We start from the raw sequence: 13,543 nt of genomic DNA on the forward strand, positions 1-13,543 counted from the left end.
AATATAATTCGTGGTACTTTAATCTCAACACCAATCGAGCAGCTAAATTTCTCGTATTCTGTGAAAATATTGTCAAATTTATCCCGTTTTTCATGAAGAATAGAGATTAAACGTTTTATATGATTTTGACATCCGAGCAAATTTATTTGTTTATTTGGAATAGTACAGAAATTGGTTCTAGTATTTCGGAATATTTTGACATTATAAATAGGCATAATAGAACTGTCGGTCTAATCGCGGAACAGTATAAACAACGAGCTTTTTGCTTACCACTAGTGGACCCTTCAGAAATTTCAAGCAATATATTGTTCTAATATTGTTCCGAAATGCTTTTTAAATCGACTAATAGATTTATGCTTCTCGGTCGACGTGCTATAAACGTGCGTTGCGGCGACAATCTGCGATCTTTTTTCTTTATTTCAAGGAAAAATAAATTGTTAAATTGTTTGCTGATTCCAGGAGGGGGCAAATGCCCGGTCTTGCCCCCCCCCCTGCGTACGCCCATGACTATATCCATACTAAATTTCTCGTATTCTCTAAAAATATTGTCAAATTTATCCCGTTTTTCACGAAGAATAGAGATTAAACGTTTTATATGATTTTGACATCCGAGCAAATTTATTTGTTTATTTGGAATAGTACAGAAATTGGTTCTAGTATTTCGGAATATTTTGACATTATAAATAGGCATAATAGAACTGTCGGTCTAATCGCGGAACAGTATAAACAACGAGCTTTTTGCTTACCACTAGTGGACCCTTCAGAAATTTCAAGCAATATATTGTTCTAATATTGTTCCGAAATGCTTTTTAAATCGACTAATAGATTTATGCTTCTCGGTCGACGTGCTCTAAACGTGCGTTGCGGCGACAATCTGCGATCTTTTTTCTTTATTTCAAGGAAAAATAAATTGCTAAATTGTTTGCTGATTCCAGGAGGGGGCAAATGCCCGGTCTTGCCCCCCCCCCCCCTACGGACGCCCATGACTATATCCATACTAAATTTCTCGTATTCTGTGAAAATATTGTCAAATTTATCCCGTTTTTCATGAAGAATAGAGATTAAACGTTTTATATGATTTTGACATCCGAGCAAATTTATTTGTTTATTTGGAATAGTACAGAAATTGGTTCTAGTATTTCGGAATATTTTGATATTATAAATAGGCATAATAGAAATGTCGGTCTAATCGCGGAACAGTATAAACAACGAGCTTTTTGCTTACCACTAGTGGACCCTTCAGAAATTTCAAGCAATATATTGTTCTAATATTGTTCCGAAATGCTTTTTAAATCGACTAATAGATTTATGCTTCTCGGTCGACGTGCTCTAAACGTGCGTTGCGGCGACAATCTGCGATCTTTTTTCTTTATTTCAAGGAAAATAAATTGCTAAATTGTTTGCTGATTCCAGGAGGGGGCAAATGCCCGGTCTTGCCCCCCCCCCTGCGTACGCCCATGACTATATCCATACTAAATTTCTCGTATTCTGTAAAAATATTGTCAAATTTATCCCGTTTTTCACGAAGAATAGAGATTAAACGTTTTATATGATTTTGACATCCGAGCAAATTTATTTGTTTATTTTGTAATAGTACAGAAATTGGTTCTAGTATTTCGGAATATTTTGATATTATAAATAGGCATAATAGAAATGTCGGTCTAATCGCGGAACAGTATAAACAACGAGCTTTTTGCTTACCACTAGTGGACCCTTCAGAAATTTCAAGCAATATATTGTTCTAATATTGTTCCGAAATGCTTTTTAAATCGACTAATAGATTTATGCTTCTCGGTCGACGTGCTCTAAACGTGCGTTGCGGCGACAATCTGCGATCTTTTTTCTTTATTTCAAGGAAAAATAAATTGCTAAATTGTTTGCTGATTCCAGGAGGGGGCAAATGCCCGGTCTTGCCCCCCCCCCCCCCGTGGACGCCCATGACTATATCCATACTAAATTTCTCGTATTCTGTGAAAATATTGTCAAATTTATCCCGTTTTTCACGAAGAATAGAGATTAAACGTTTTATATGATTTTGACATCCGAGCAAATTTATTTGTTTATTTGTAATAGTACAGAAATTGGTTCTAGTATTTCGGAATATTTTGATATTATAAATAGGCATAATAGAAATGTCGGTCTAATCGCGGAACAGTATAAACAACGAGCTTTTTGCTTACCACTAGTGGACCCTTCAGAAATTTCAAGCAATATATTGTTCTAATATTGTTCCGAAATGCTTTTTAAATCGACTAATAGATTTATGCTTCTCGGTCGACGTGCTCTAAACGTGCGTTGCGGCGACAATCTGCGATCTTTTTTCTTTATTTCAAGGAAAAATAAATTGCTAAATTGTTTGCTGATTCCAGGAGGGGGCAAATGCCCGGTCTTGCCCCCCCCCCCCCCTACGGACGCCCATGACTATATCCATACTAAATTTCTCGTATTCTGTGAAAATATTGTCAAATTTATCCCGTTTTTCATGAAGAATAGAGATTAAACGTTTTATATGATTTTGACATCCGAGCAAATTTATTTGTTTATTTGGAATAGTACAGAAATTGGTTCTAGTATTTCGGAATATTTTGATATTATAAATAGGCATAATAGAAATGTCGGTCTAATCGCGGAACAGTATAAACAACGAGCTTTTTGCTTACCACTAGTGGACCCTTCAGAAATTTCAAGCAATATATTGTTCTAATATTGTTCCGAAATGCTTTTTAAATCGACTAATAGATTTATGCTTCTCGGTCGACGTGCTCTAAACGTGCGTTGCGGCGACAATCTGCGATCTTTTTTCTTTATTTCAAGGAAAAATAAATTGCTAAATTGTTTGCTGATTCCAGGAGGGGGCAAATGCCCGGTCTTGCCCCCCCCCCTGCGGACGCCCATGACTATATCCATACTAAATTTCTCGTATTCTGTAAAAATATTGTCAAATTTATCCCGTTTTTCACGAAGAATAGAGATTAAACGTTTTATATGATTTTGACATCCGAGCAAATTTATTTGTTTATTTTGTAATAGTACAGAAATTGGTTCTAGTATTTCGGAATATTTTGATATTATAAATAGGCATAATAGAAATGTCGGTCTAATCGCGGAACAGTATAAACAACGAGCTTTTTGCTTACCACTAGTGGACCCTTCAGAAATTTCAAGCAATATATTGTTCTAATATTGTTCCGAAATGCTTTTTAAATCGACTAATAGATTTATGCTTCTCGGTCGACGTGCTCTAAACGTGCGTTGCGGCGACAATCTGCGATCTTTTTTCTTTATTTCAAGGAAAAATAAATTGCTAAATTGTTTGCTGATTCCAGGAGGGGGCAAATGCCCGGTCTTGCCCCCCCCCCCCCCGCGGACGCCCATGACTATATCCATACTAAATTTCTCGTATTCTGTGAAAATATTGTCAAATTTATCCCGTTTTTCACGAAGAATAGAGATTAAACGTTTTATATGATTTTGACATCCGAGCAAATTTATTTGTTTATTTGTAATAGTACAGAAATTGGTTCTAGTATTTCGGAATATTTTGATATTATAAATAGGCATAATAGAAATGTCGGTCTAATCGCGGAACAGTATAAACAACGAGCTTTTTGCTTACCACTAGTGGACCCTTCAGAAATTTCAAGCAATATATTGTTCTAATATTGTTCCGAAATGCTTTTTAAATCGACTAATAGATTTATGCTTCTCGGTCGACGTGCTCTAAACGTGCGTTGCGGCGACAATCTGCGATCTTTTTTCTTTATTTCAAGGAAAAATAAATTGCTAAATTGTTTGCTGATTCCAGGAGGGGGCAAATGCCCGGTCTTGCCCCCCCCCCCCCTACGGACGCCCATGACTATATCCATACTAAATTTCTCGTATTCTGTGAAAATATTGTCAAATTTATCCCGTTTTTCATGAAGAATAGAGATTAAACGTTTTATATGATTTTGACATCCGAGCAAATTTATTTGTTTATTTGGAATAGTACAGAAATTGGTTCTAGTATTTCGGAATATTTTGATATTATAAATAGGCATAATAGAAATGTCGGTCTAATCGCGGAACAGTATAAACAACGAGCTTTTTGCTTACCACTAGTGGACCCTTCAGAAATTTCAAGCAATATATTGTTCTAATATTGTTCCGAAATGCTTTTTAAATCGACTAATAGATTTATGCTTCTCGGTCGACGTGCTCTAAACGTGCGTTGCGGCGACAATCTGCGATCTTTTTTCTTTATTTCAAGGAAAAATAAATTGCTAAATTGTTTGCTGATTCCAGGAGGGGGCAAATGCCCGGTCTTGCCCCCCCCCCCTGCGTACGCCCATGACTATATCCATACTAAATTTCTCGTATTCTGTAAAAATATTGTCAAATTTATCCCGTTTTTCACGAAGAATAGAGATTAAACGTTTTATATGATTTTGACATCCGAGCAAATTTATTTGTTTATTTGTAATAGTACAGAAATTGGTTCTAGTATTTCGGAATATTTTGATATTATAAATAGGCATAATAGAAATGTCGGTCTAATCGCGGAACAGTATAAACAACGAGCTTTTTGCTTACCACTAGTGGACCCTTCAGAAATTTCAAGCAATATATTGTTCTAATATTGTTCCGAAATGCTTTTTAAATCGACTAATAGATTTATGCTTCTCGGTCGACGTGCTCTAAACGTGCGTTGCGGCGACAATCTGCGATCTTTTTTCTTTATTTCAAGGAAAAATAAATTGTTAAATTGTTTGCTGATTCCAGGAGGGGGCAAATGCCCGGTCTTGCCCCCCCCCTGCGGACGCCCATGACTATATCCATACTAAATTTCTCTTCCGCATTCAACGTATTTGTTTATTATTGTTTATTATGGGGAAAAATGGAGCGAGCTATCAAATCTCGCCGATCTCTTGTGAATCAAACTAATTGTAAGCAGATTAATTCAGCAGCCATCAGTAAATACAAATGAATCTACGAGTCGTTGACTGGCTGCCAAAAGTATCGCAACCGCTACGACTTGAGACTTTCACCCGCGGAGATCCAGGGCAACCGTGAAAAACGACGATAAATCTCTCATCCGAAGACGCTGAGCGAGCGAGCGATATCGCCTTATCGGTAACATTATTCTCGAGAATCAAAAGGATTCATCTCTCTCTTTACGGGGCGACAAGTAGATCGCGTCATCGTGCAAAATAATTCATCCCGGTGACTCACCTGGTCACAGACGGAAGACGATATCTTCCTCCGCTACGGCAAAAATTGTAAATCGGACCGTCACTGCCGGATCGGCGCGACGAGCGTCGTCGTCGAGTCCCCAAGGGAACCAAGAGAGAGAAAAGGGACGCGGGAGAGGACGCTGATCGAGAAACTTGGACAACTAGAAGGTATTGTACCAGGAGGTATTTCGCGCCTGCTAACACCGCAACGGTTAAGCAAGTACTGACGGCCACTACCAATCATGGCTGCGAGAAACCGGGCAGTGCAGGTTTCCCTTCCGCCTCCACCGTCTCCACCACAGCGGACACATCTTTACCGTTAGGTAAAAATAACGCGATAACCACAGATCTGTCCTCACTTTGGACAGGTCCCTAATACGATTGGCGTGATGCTTGCTGATCCTGGGAGATGAACATTTCCTCGAAAAATAGAAAATGCGAGATTTAAAGGCGAGATTCCTGCGAAAAAGATTCAAAATAATCTCAAACGCTTTTACAGATTTTACATTATTTCTGCAATAGCGTCAGTGGATGCTCGTAACACTCGCTGAATCAGCGTAATCATGGAGACAACGATTAATTTCATGTTTCAAATGGAACGCAGTATTTCCCGTGCAATTGTACGCGGCCACGAAATCCACGAAAATGATTTGATGAATTGACGAAAAAGCGAGTTACGCTTACACGTCACATTTTTCAGATCAAGCTTCGTTATACTCCGTTCGTTACTTATTTGACTCAGTTATATCATCATCTTCAGTTTTGCGCGATGCGTGATTTTTATAAAAAAGCATACTGCGAGTAGAGTAGTTTTTTGCATGTGTATATAATATCAACGATGTACATAAATGTATAAATCTTTTATAACATAAAATAATATGCCATCCTTTGTCAGCAACGTCTGCCGCCTGTGGTGATTTTAATGCGTGTCCCAGTTGACGAGAGTGAACGAGGTTGTGTATTAATAACGTTCGCCTGGAGTAGGGATATGCTGAATCTTTTATGTGTTGATGATTTATCTTCAATAGCGGGAACGCTGTCAAATATTTCATGTACGACTAATGATCCACCTGCAAAACGCAATCAAATACTCGTTTATTTCTTATCGATTTTAAATCGTGACAACCAGTGATGGGAAGAAATTTTAAATTCTTTTTAAAATGTAACACATTCGGAGGAGGATTCTTGAATTGCATATAAATGAAAATGGATTTTTCACACAGTCTTCTATGGAACGACCAGTAAAAAGACGAATTCAAATGCTGACGCTATATTGCAGAGATAATGTAAAATCTGTAAAAACGTTTGAGATTATTTTGAATTTTTGTCGCACGCGACAGATTTTCGCAGGAATCTCGCCTTTAAATCTCGCATTTTCCATTTTTCGAGGAAATGTTTATTTCTTATCGATTTTAAATCGTGACAACCAGCGATGGAAAGAAATTTTAAATTCTTTTTAAAATGTAACACATTAGGAGGAGGATTCTTTTGAATTGCATATAAATGAAAATGGATTTTTCACACAGTCTTCTATGGAACGACCAGTGAAAAAACAAATTCAAATGCTGACGCTATATTGCAGAGATAATGTAAAATCTGTAAAAACGTTTGAGATTATTTTGAATTTTTGTCGCACGCGACAGATTTTCGCAGGAATCTCGCCTTTAAATCTCGCATTTTCCATTTTTCGAGGAAATGTTTATTTCTTATCGATTTTAAATCGTGACAACCAGCGATGGAAAGAAATTTTAAATTCTTTTTAAAATGTAACACATTAGGAGGAGGATTCTTTTGAATTGCATATAAATGAAAATGGATTTTTCACACAGTCTTCTATGGAACGACCAGTAAAAAGACGAATTCAAATGCTGACGCTATATTGCAGAGATAATGTAAAATCTGTAAAAACGTTTGAGATTATTTTGAATTTTTGTCGCACGCGACAGATTTTCGCAGGAATCTCGCCTTTAAATCTCGCATTTTCCATTTTTCGAGGAAATGTTTATTTCTTATCGATTTTAAATCGTGACAACCAGCGATGGAAAGAAATTTTAAATTCTTTTTAAAATGTAACACATTAGGAGGAGGATTCTTTTGAATTGCATATAAATGAAAATGGATTTTTCACACAGTCTTCTATGGAACGACCAGTAAAAAGACGAATTCAAATGCTGACGCTATATTGCAGAGATAATGTAAAATCTGTAAAAACGTTTGAGATTATTTTGAATTTTTGTCGCACGCGACAGATTTTCGCAGGAATCTCGCCTTTAAATCTCGCATTTTCCATTTTTCGAGGAAATGTTTATTTCTTATCGATTTTAAATCGTGACAACCAGCGATGGGAAGAAATTTTAAATTCTTTTTAAAATGTAACACATTAGGAGGAGGATTCTTTTGAATTGCATATAAATGAAAATGGATTTTTCACACAGTCTTCTATGGAACGACCAGTAAAAAGACGAATTCAAATGCTGACGCTATATTGCAGAGATAATGTAAAATCTGTAAAAACGTTTGAGATTATTTTGAATTTTTGTCGCACGCGACAGATTTTCGCAGGAATCTCGCCTTTAAATCTCGCATTTTCCATTTTTCGAGGAAATGTTTATTTCTTATCGATTTTAAATCGTGACAACCAGCGATGGAAAGAAATTTTAAATTCTTTTTAAAATGTAACACATTAGGAGGAGGATTCTTTTGAATTGCATATAAATGAAAATGGATTTTTCACACAGTCTTCTATGGAACGACCAGTAAAAAGACGAATTCAAATGCTGACGCTATATTGCAGAGATAATGTAAAATCTGTAAAAACGTTTGAGATTATTTTGAATTTTTGTCGCACGCGACAGATTTTCGCAGGAATCTCGCCTTTAAATCTCGCATTTTCCATTTTTCGAGGAAATGTTTATTTCTTATCGATTTTAAATCGTGACAACCAGCGATGGGAAGAAATTTTAAATTCTTTTTAAAATGTAACACATTAGGAGGAGGATTCTTTTGAATTGCATATAAATGAAAATGGATTTTTCACACAGTCTTCTATGGAACGACCAGTAAAAAGACGAATTCAAATGCTGACGCTATATTGCAGAGATAATGTAAAATCTGTAAAAACGTTTGAGATTATTTTGAATTTTTTTCGCACGCGACAGATTTTCGCAGGCATCTCGCCTTTAAATCTCGCATTTTCCATTTTTCGAGGAAATGTTTATTTCTTATCGATTTTAAATCGTGACAACCAGCGATGGGAAGAAATTTTAAATTCTTTTTAAAATGTAACACATTAGGAGGAGGATTCTTTTGAATTGCATATAAATGAAAATGGATTTTTCACACAGTCTTCTATGGAACGACCAGTAAAAAGACGAATTCAAATGCTGACGCTATATTGCAGAGATAATGTAAAATCTGTAAAAACGTTTGAGATTATTTTGAATTTTTGTCGCACGCGACAGATTTTCGCAGGCATCTCGCCTTTAAATCTCGCATTTTCCATTTTTCGAGGAAATGTTTATTTCTTATCGATTTTAAATCGTGACAACCAGCGATGGAAAGAAATTTTAAATTCTTTTTAAAATGTAACACATTAGGAGGAGGATTCTTTTGAATTGCATATAAATGAAAATGGATTTTTCACACAGTCTTCTATGGAACGACCAGTAAAAAGACGAATTCAAATGCTGACGCTATATTGCAGAGATAATGTAAAATCTGTAAAAACGTTTGAGATTATTTTGAATTTTTGTCGCACGCGACAGATTTTCGCAGGAATCTCGCCTTTAAATCTCGCATTTTCCATTTTTCGAGGAAATGTTTATTTCTTATCGATTTTAAATCGTGACAACCAGCGATGGAAAGAAATTTTAAATTCTTTTTAAAATGTAACACATTAGGAGGAGGATTCTTTTGAATTGCATATAAATGAAAATGGATTTTTCACACAGTCTTCTATGGAACGACCAGTGAAAAAACAAATTCAAATTGCGTCTGAAAGTCACAGAAACAGAAAAGCTCATTTCATTTTGGAAAAAAGAACAATTCAAGCGAAAAGGCATAATAAATTTTTATTTGTTAGAAGAAAAAGAGCATTTGAATTTGTTTTTTTACTGGTCGTTCCATAGAAGACTGTGTGAAAAATCCATTTTCATTTATATGCAATTCAAGAATCCTCCTCCTAATGTGTTACATTTTAAAAAGAATTTAAAATTTCTTTCCATCACTGGTTGTCACAATTTAAAAATGAAGATATTTAATAAATATGCTGTTTAGATGCAAGATTGCGTATAGAGAACTAAAAACCGTAAAGCACCAAAGAGACATTTTGATAGTAAAACTATGGCAATGCATAATATTTAATATTAAAAATAAAAGTTTATTTTTTATCCGTGTTATTTATATTTTACATTTCAAATACTATGCTTCGACAATTAAATTTCCCGCCATGATTATTTTAGCAGAGACGTGTCGCCGCTCGAACTTGACGTTACTTCTGACGTTCTGACGTGACTCCGATTCAAGGAGCATCGCTGTATCCGATGGAGACAACATCACGGTCTTACATACAGGTCTGGAAACTACCTCTAATTTCAGTGGTGGGAGTATGGCCGATTTTTGAAGCACATTTAGTTTCTAGCATAACCACTACTCGTCGCTGTCATCGACGTCCGCAGATGAATATAACCTGAAAAACCGGAGATAAGAACCCACGTGTGTTCATGACTCTTATTGAAAAACGGTTATTGACTACAAAAGTTATCGAAACGTTTATTGAAATGACGAAATGGTGTGCGGTACCGAATTGCAAGACCGGCAGTAGAACCGAGCAGAAACGTTCTTTATTTCGAGTGCCGAAAGACATTGTTACTTGGAAAAAGTGGGAAAAAGCTATTACCCGCAAAAATAAAATAAAAAGATAAAGGACAGATTTAAACATAAAATCCTGATGGAAAAGATATAATAAAATTTTGCTAAAATGTATTTGAAAATCCCTATCAATTGATCCCGGTTCATTATCATTTCATCATAAATTTTCAAACTTTTGGAACATTAGATATAAAATTTATAATAAAATACGAAAATTTATAATAAAATATAAAAATTTATGATGAAATGTTAATGAATCGAGGTCGATTGACAGAGAGTTTCAAATACATTTCAACAAATTTTATTACATTTTTTCCATCACGGAAGGATTCGTTTTTATTCACACTTAATTTTGAGAATAAAAACTCAATTTTATTTCATATACATATTTCACTAATTCATTTACAGTCTTAAATTATTTAAAGCGTTATTAATTTATCATATTGTTTCGTGAAGACTGCGAGTGGAATAAAGACGGACGGATATTCCCCCGGCCTCTGACGTCCCTCGTCGCCCTGCGAACATCGATCGCAACGCCTCTAGCGGCTACTAAAGGAATAAAAAGTGTCACACAAAATGATCCATCTCCACCTCTGAAGTTTCCAGACCTGTATATAAGACCGTGGACAACGTGATGGAGCAATATACGGCGACTCAATGACAAGATACAAGATATCTTGCGGTGATATCGATTATTCCGCCAATTAACCGACGTAAAGACAAATCGGCCCTTTGGAGAAACGAAGATGTGAGGCAGCGTCAATGTCGATCAACGGGTGGAACGAGAGTGCGCTCGCCACCGCCTCGTCCTAATCCCGTCAATCGTGATTACGTGATTAACGTGAATAAAGAATCGAGGAACGGAGTGCATCGTCATGGCGACACACGGTTTGCGAGGTCTGCACCTTTGACTCCGGTATGAGGTTCAACGACAAGGAGCTCGCGGAGGTGAGCTTTGGGCCCGCGGATCTCGAGGGACGTCTAAATCACAAGCGGGCCCACAAGTCAGGTTAGTCTAACGCGCGAACCCAATGAAATAAATGGTGAACGTGACGCGGACGCTGGCCTGATGGTCAGGGCCTGATCCCCCGTCATCTCGTTTAGATTGATCGATAGTTGCTTTCCATTTGCACTGAAGTGATACCGAGTTACTCGCTTATGCGAGTATTGTGTACTCGGATAAGACATCAATTGTTCAGTGAGTAACGCTGGATAATGTCGATTGTGGACCCAGACCTATTGTGTACTCGGATAAGACATCAATTGTTCAGTGAGTACGCTGGATAATGTCGATTGTGGACCCAGACCTATTGTGTACTCGGATAAGACATCAATTGTTCAGTGAGTAACGCTGGATAATGGTCGATTGTGGACACAGACCTATTTTCATGCTAAAACTGAGCATCGCGTATCAGCATGAAAAAACACCTCGAGTCAAGTCTGCAAATTCGCTCGAATCTCAATTTTCCAGCATCAAAAGGAAGTGCGTTCGACTGAGTTAGTGAGAATTATCCGGGTTTTCATGTAAATTGAAAGCAACTATTGACACATAAATACATGTACGTGTGTGTGTGTGTATGCTGATACCTCGTACTCAATACGCTGATTCCCATCTGCTTGCAGTGTTTAAAGAGAAGTGGTTCAAGTTAAGGTACAATCTGCTGTTTTATTTCAACATCAACGACCTCGGCCACATTGACAGGAGGCAGCCGGCTGGCGTCATCATCTTAGAGAATTACAGCATTAATATCGATACATCGTCCGAAGGAGCGTTTGCCTTCAGTATCTCGTTTCGTGACGAGCACGAGAAGCGTCATGTACTGAGCGGCCGATCGGAGTCTCAGGTAGAACAGTGGGTCAGTGCGCTTAGGCAGGCGAGCTACGAACACTGGAGGTCTCGTTTGATCACGCTACAAGAGAGATTGTGCAAGAAAACCGGTAAAGATCCATTGCTCATGTATCCCAGGAATCAGGGTGTCGTACGAGACGAGAGCTGGGAGCCAGCTTCCAGCTTCAGGTCTCACGTACGCTCGTTCGTCGACGCGTCGTCGTCTGCGTCAAACGCGACAACGAGGGAGGCTAATCTCATAGAACTGTAAAATATAGGAAACCAATTATTTTATAGACATAATTAATTGAGCGCACTCTCCGCGAACCGTGATCGAGGAACGATCGTTTTCTACGTGATGTAGGCGGGCGACAGCGGAATGCAAACCTTGCCACTTTGAACGAACGTGTTATAGAATTGGTAGATAATCGTCAAACCATCCAATCCATGAGACATGCGATCCAAAGAAAAATTAGAAATATCCCAAATATCAAATAAGGACAATTGTTTGCTATTATATGCAGATATATTTTGTTATATGCAATGATGTCTGCGAAATAGTATACGAAAGTATAATACAAAAGTGCTAATCTAAACGATGTACGAGGGGATGTAAATAATTTTGGTAAAATTAATCATATAGCGCTACCACGTGCTTAATGTTTGTACGCTTAAATATTCCTGTTATCCAGTGGCAAATAATCATGGCTATATATTCATTTCTCATCTACCATTTCTACCTCTGTACAAATTTCATTAGCAATAAGTATCGAATTGTAAAATACTCAGTTTTATTTGTAAAAGATTGGTACGTGTGCTCCCAATCCTATAATATACCAGCTTGTATACAAATATGAATTAAAATGAAACAAGAGATAGTACACGATGAAGAAATAAAGATATTTTTCTAATTTCTCTACAGTTTTTTCAATATTGATGTCAAGCACATTTACAAAAAATAAATGAAATAATATTCTAATTTAAATGTTTTGAAAAATTGAAAGAGAATTTAAAAGTTGTGTGTGTGTGGTGTACAGAGTCAAAAATTACAAAAAGTAAATGAAATAATATTCTAATTTAAATGTTTTGAAAAATTGAAAGAGAATTTAAAAGTTGTGTGTGTGTGTGGTGTACAGAGTCAAAAATTACAAAAATGAAATGAAGTAATATTCTAATTTAAATGTTTTGAAAAATTGAAAGAGAATTTAAAAGTTGTGTGTGTGTGGTGTACAGAGTCAAAAATTACAAAAATGAAATGAAGTAATATTCTAATTTAAATGTTTTGAAAAATTGAAAGAGAATTTAAAAGTTGTGTGTGTGTGTTGTAAAGAGTCAAAAATTACAAAAATTAAATGAAATAATATTCTAATTTAAATGTTTTGAAAAATTGAAAGAGAATTTAAAAGTTGTGTGTGTGTGGTGTACAGAGTCAAAAATTACAAAAATGAAATGAAATAATATTCTAATTTAAATGTTTTGAAAAATTGAAAGAGAATTTAAAAGTTGTGTGTGTGTGTGGTGTACAGAGTCAAAAATTACAAAAATTAAATGAAATAATATTCTAATTTAAATGTTTTGAAAAATTGAAAGAGAATTTAAAAGTTGTGTGTGTGTGGTGTACAGAGTCAAAAAT

The 13,543-nt window shown here is 36.3% G+C and overlaps 1 protein-coding gene across 1 annotated transcript; it reads left to right on the top strand.

The window, feature by feature from the left end:
- Window positions 1–10,700: 10,700 nt before the first annotated feature.
- On the top strand, window positions 10,701–12,825 carry LOC105282297 (pleckstrin homology domain-containing family J member 1). Its single transcript, XM_026973121.1, has 2 exons — window positions 10,701–11,091; window positions 11,706–12,825. Exons 1-2 carry the CDS (start codon window positions 11,001–11,003, stop codon window positions 12,179–12,181), a joined length of 567 nt encoding a protein of 188 aa, XP_026828922.1. The 5' UTR covers window positions 10,701–11,000; the 3' UTR covers window positions 12,182–12,825.
- Window positions 12,826–13,543: the final 718 nt, after the last annotated feature.

Source organism: Ooceraea biroi, chromosome 10, assembly GCF_003672135.1.
Source record: "Ooceraea biroi isolate clonal line C1 chromosome 10, Obir_v5.4, whole genome shotgun sequence".
NCBI lineage: Eukaryota > Metazoa > Arthropoda > Insecta > Hymenoptera > Formicidae > Ooceraea > Ooceraea biroi.

Coding starts and splice junctions, on each gene's coding strand:
- LOC105282297 (XM_026973121.1), top strand. CDS start 11,001: ATGAGGTTCAACGACAAGGAGCTCGCGGAGGTGAGCTTTGGGCCCGCG. Junction 11,092..11,705: donor CAAGCGGGCCCACAAGTCAG/GTTAGTCTAACG, acceptor ATCTGCTTGCAG/TGTTTAAAGAGAAGTGGTTC.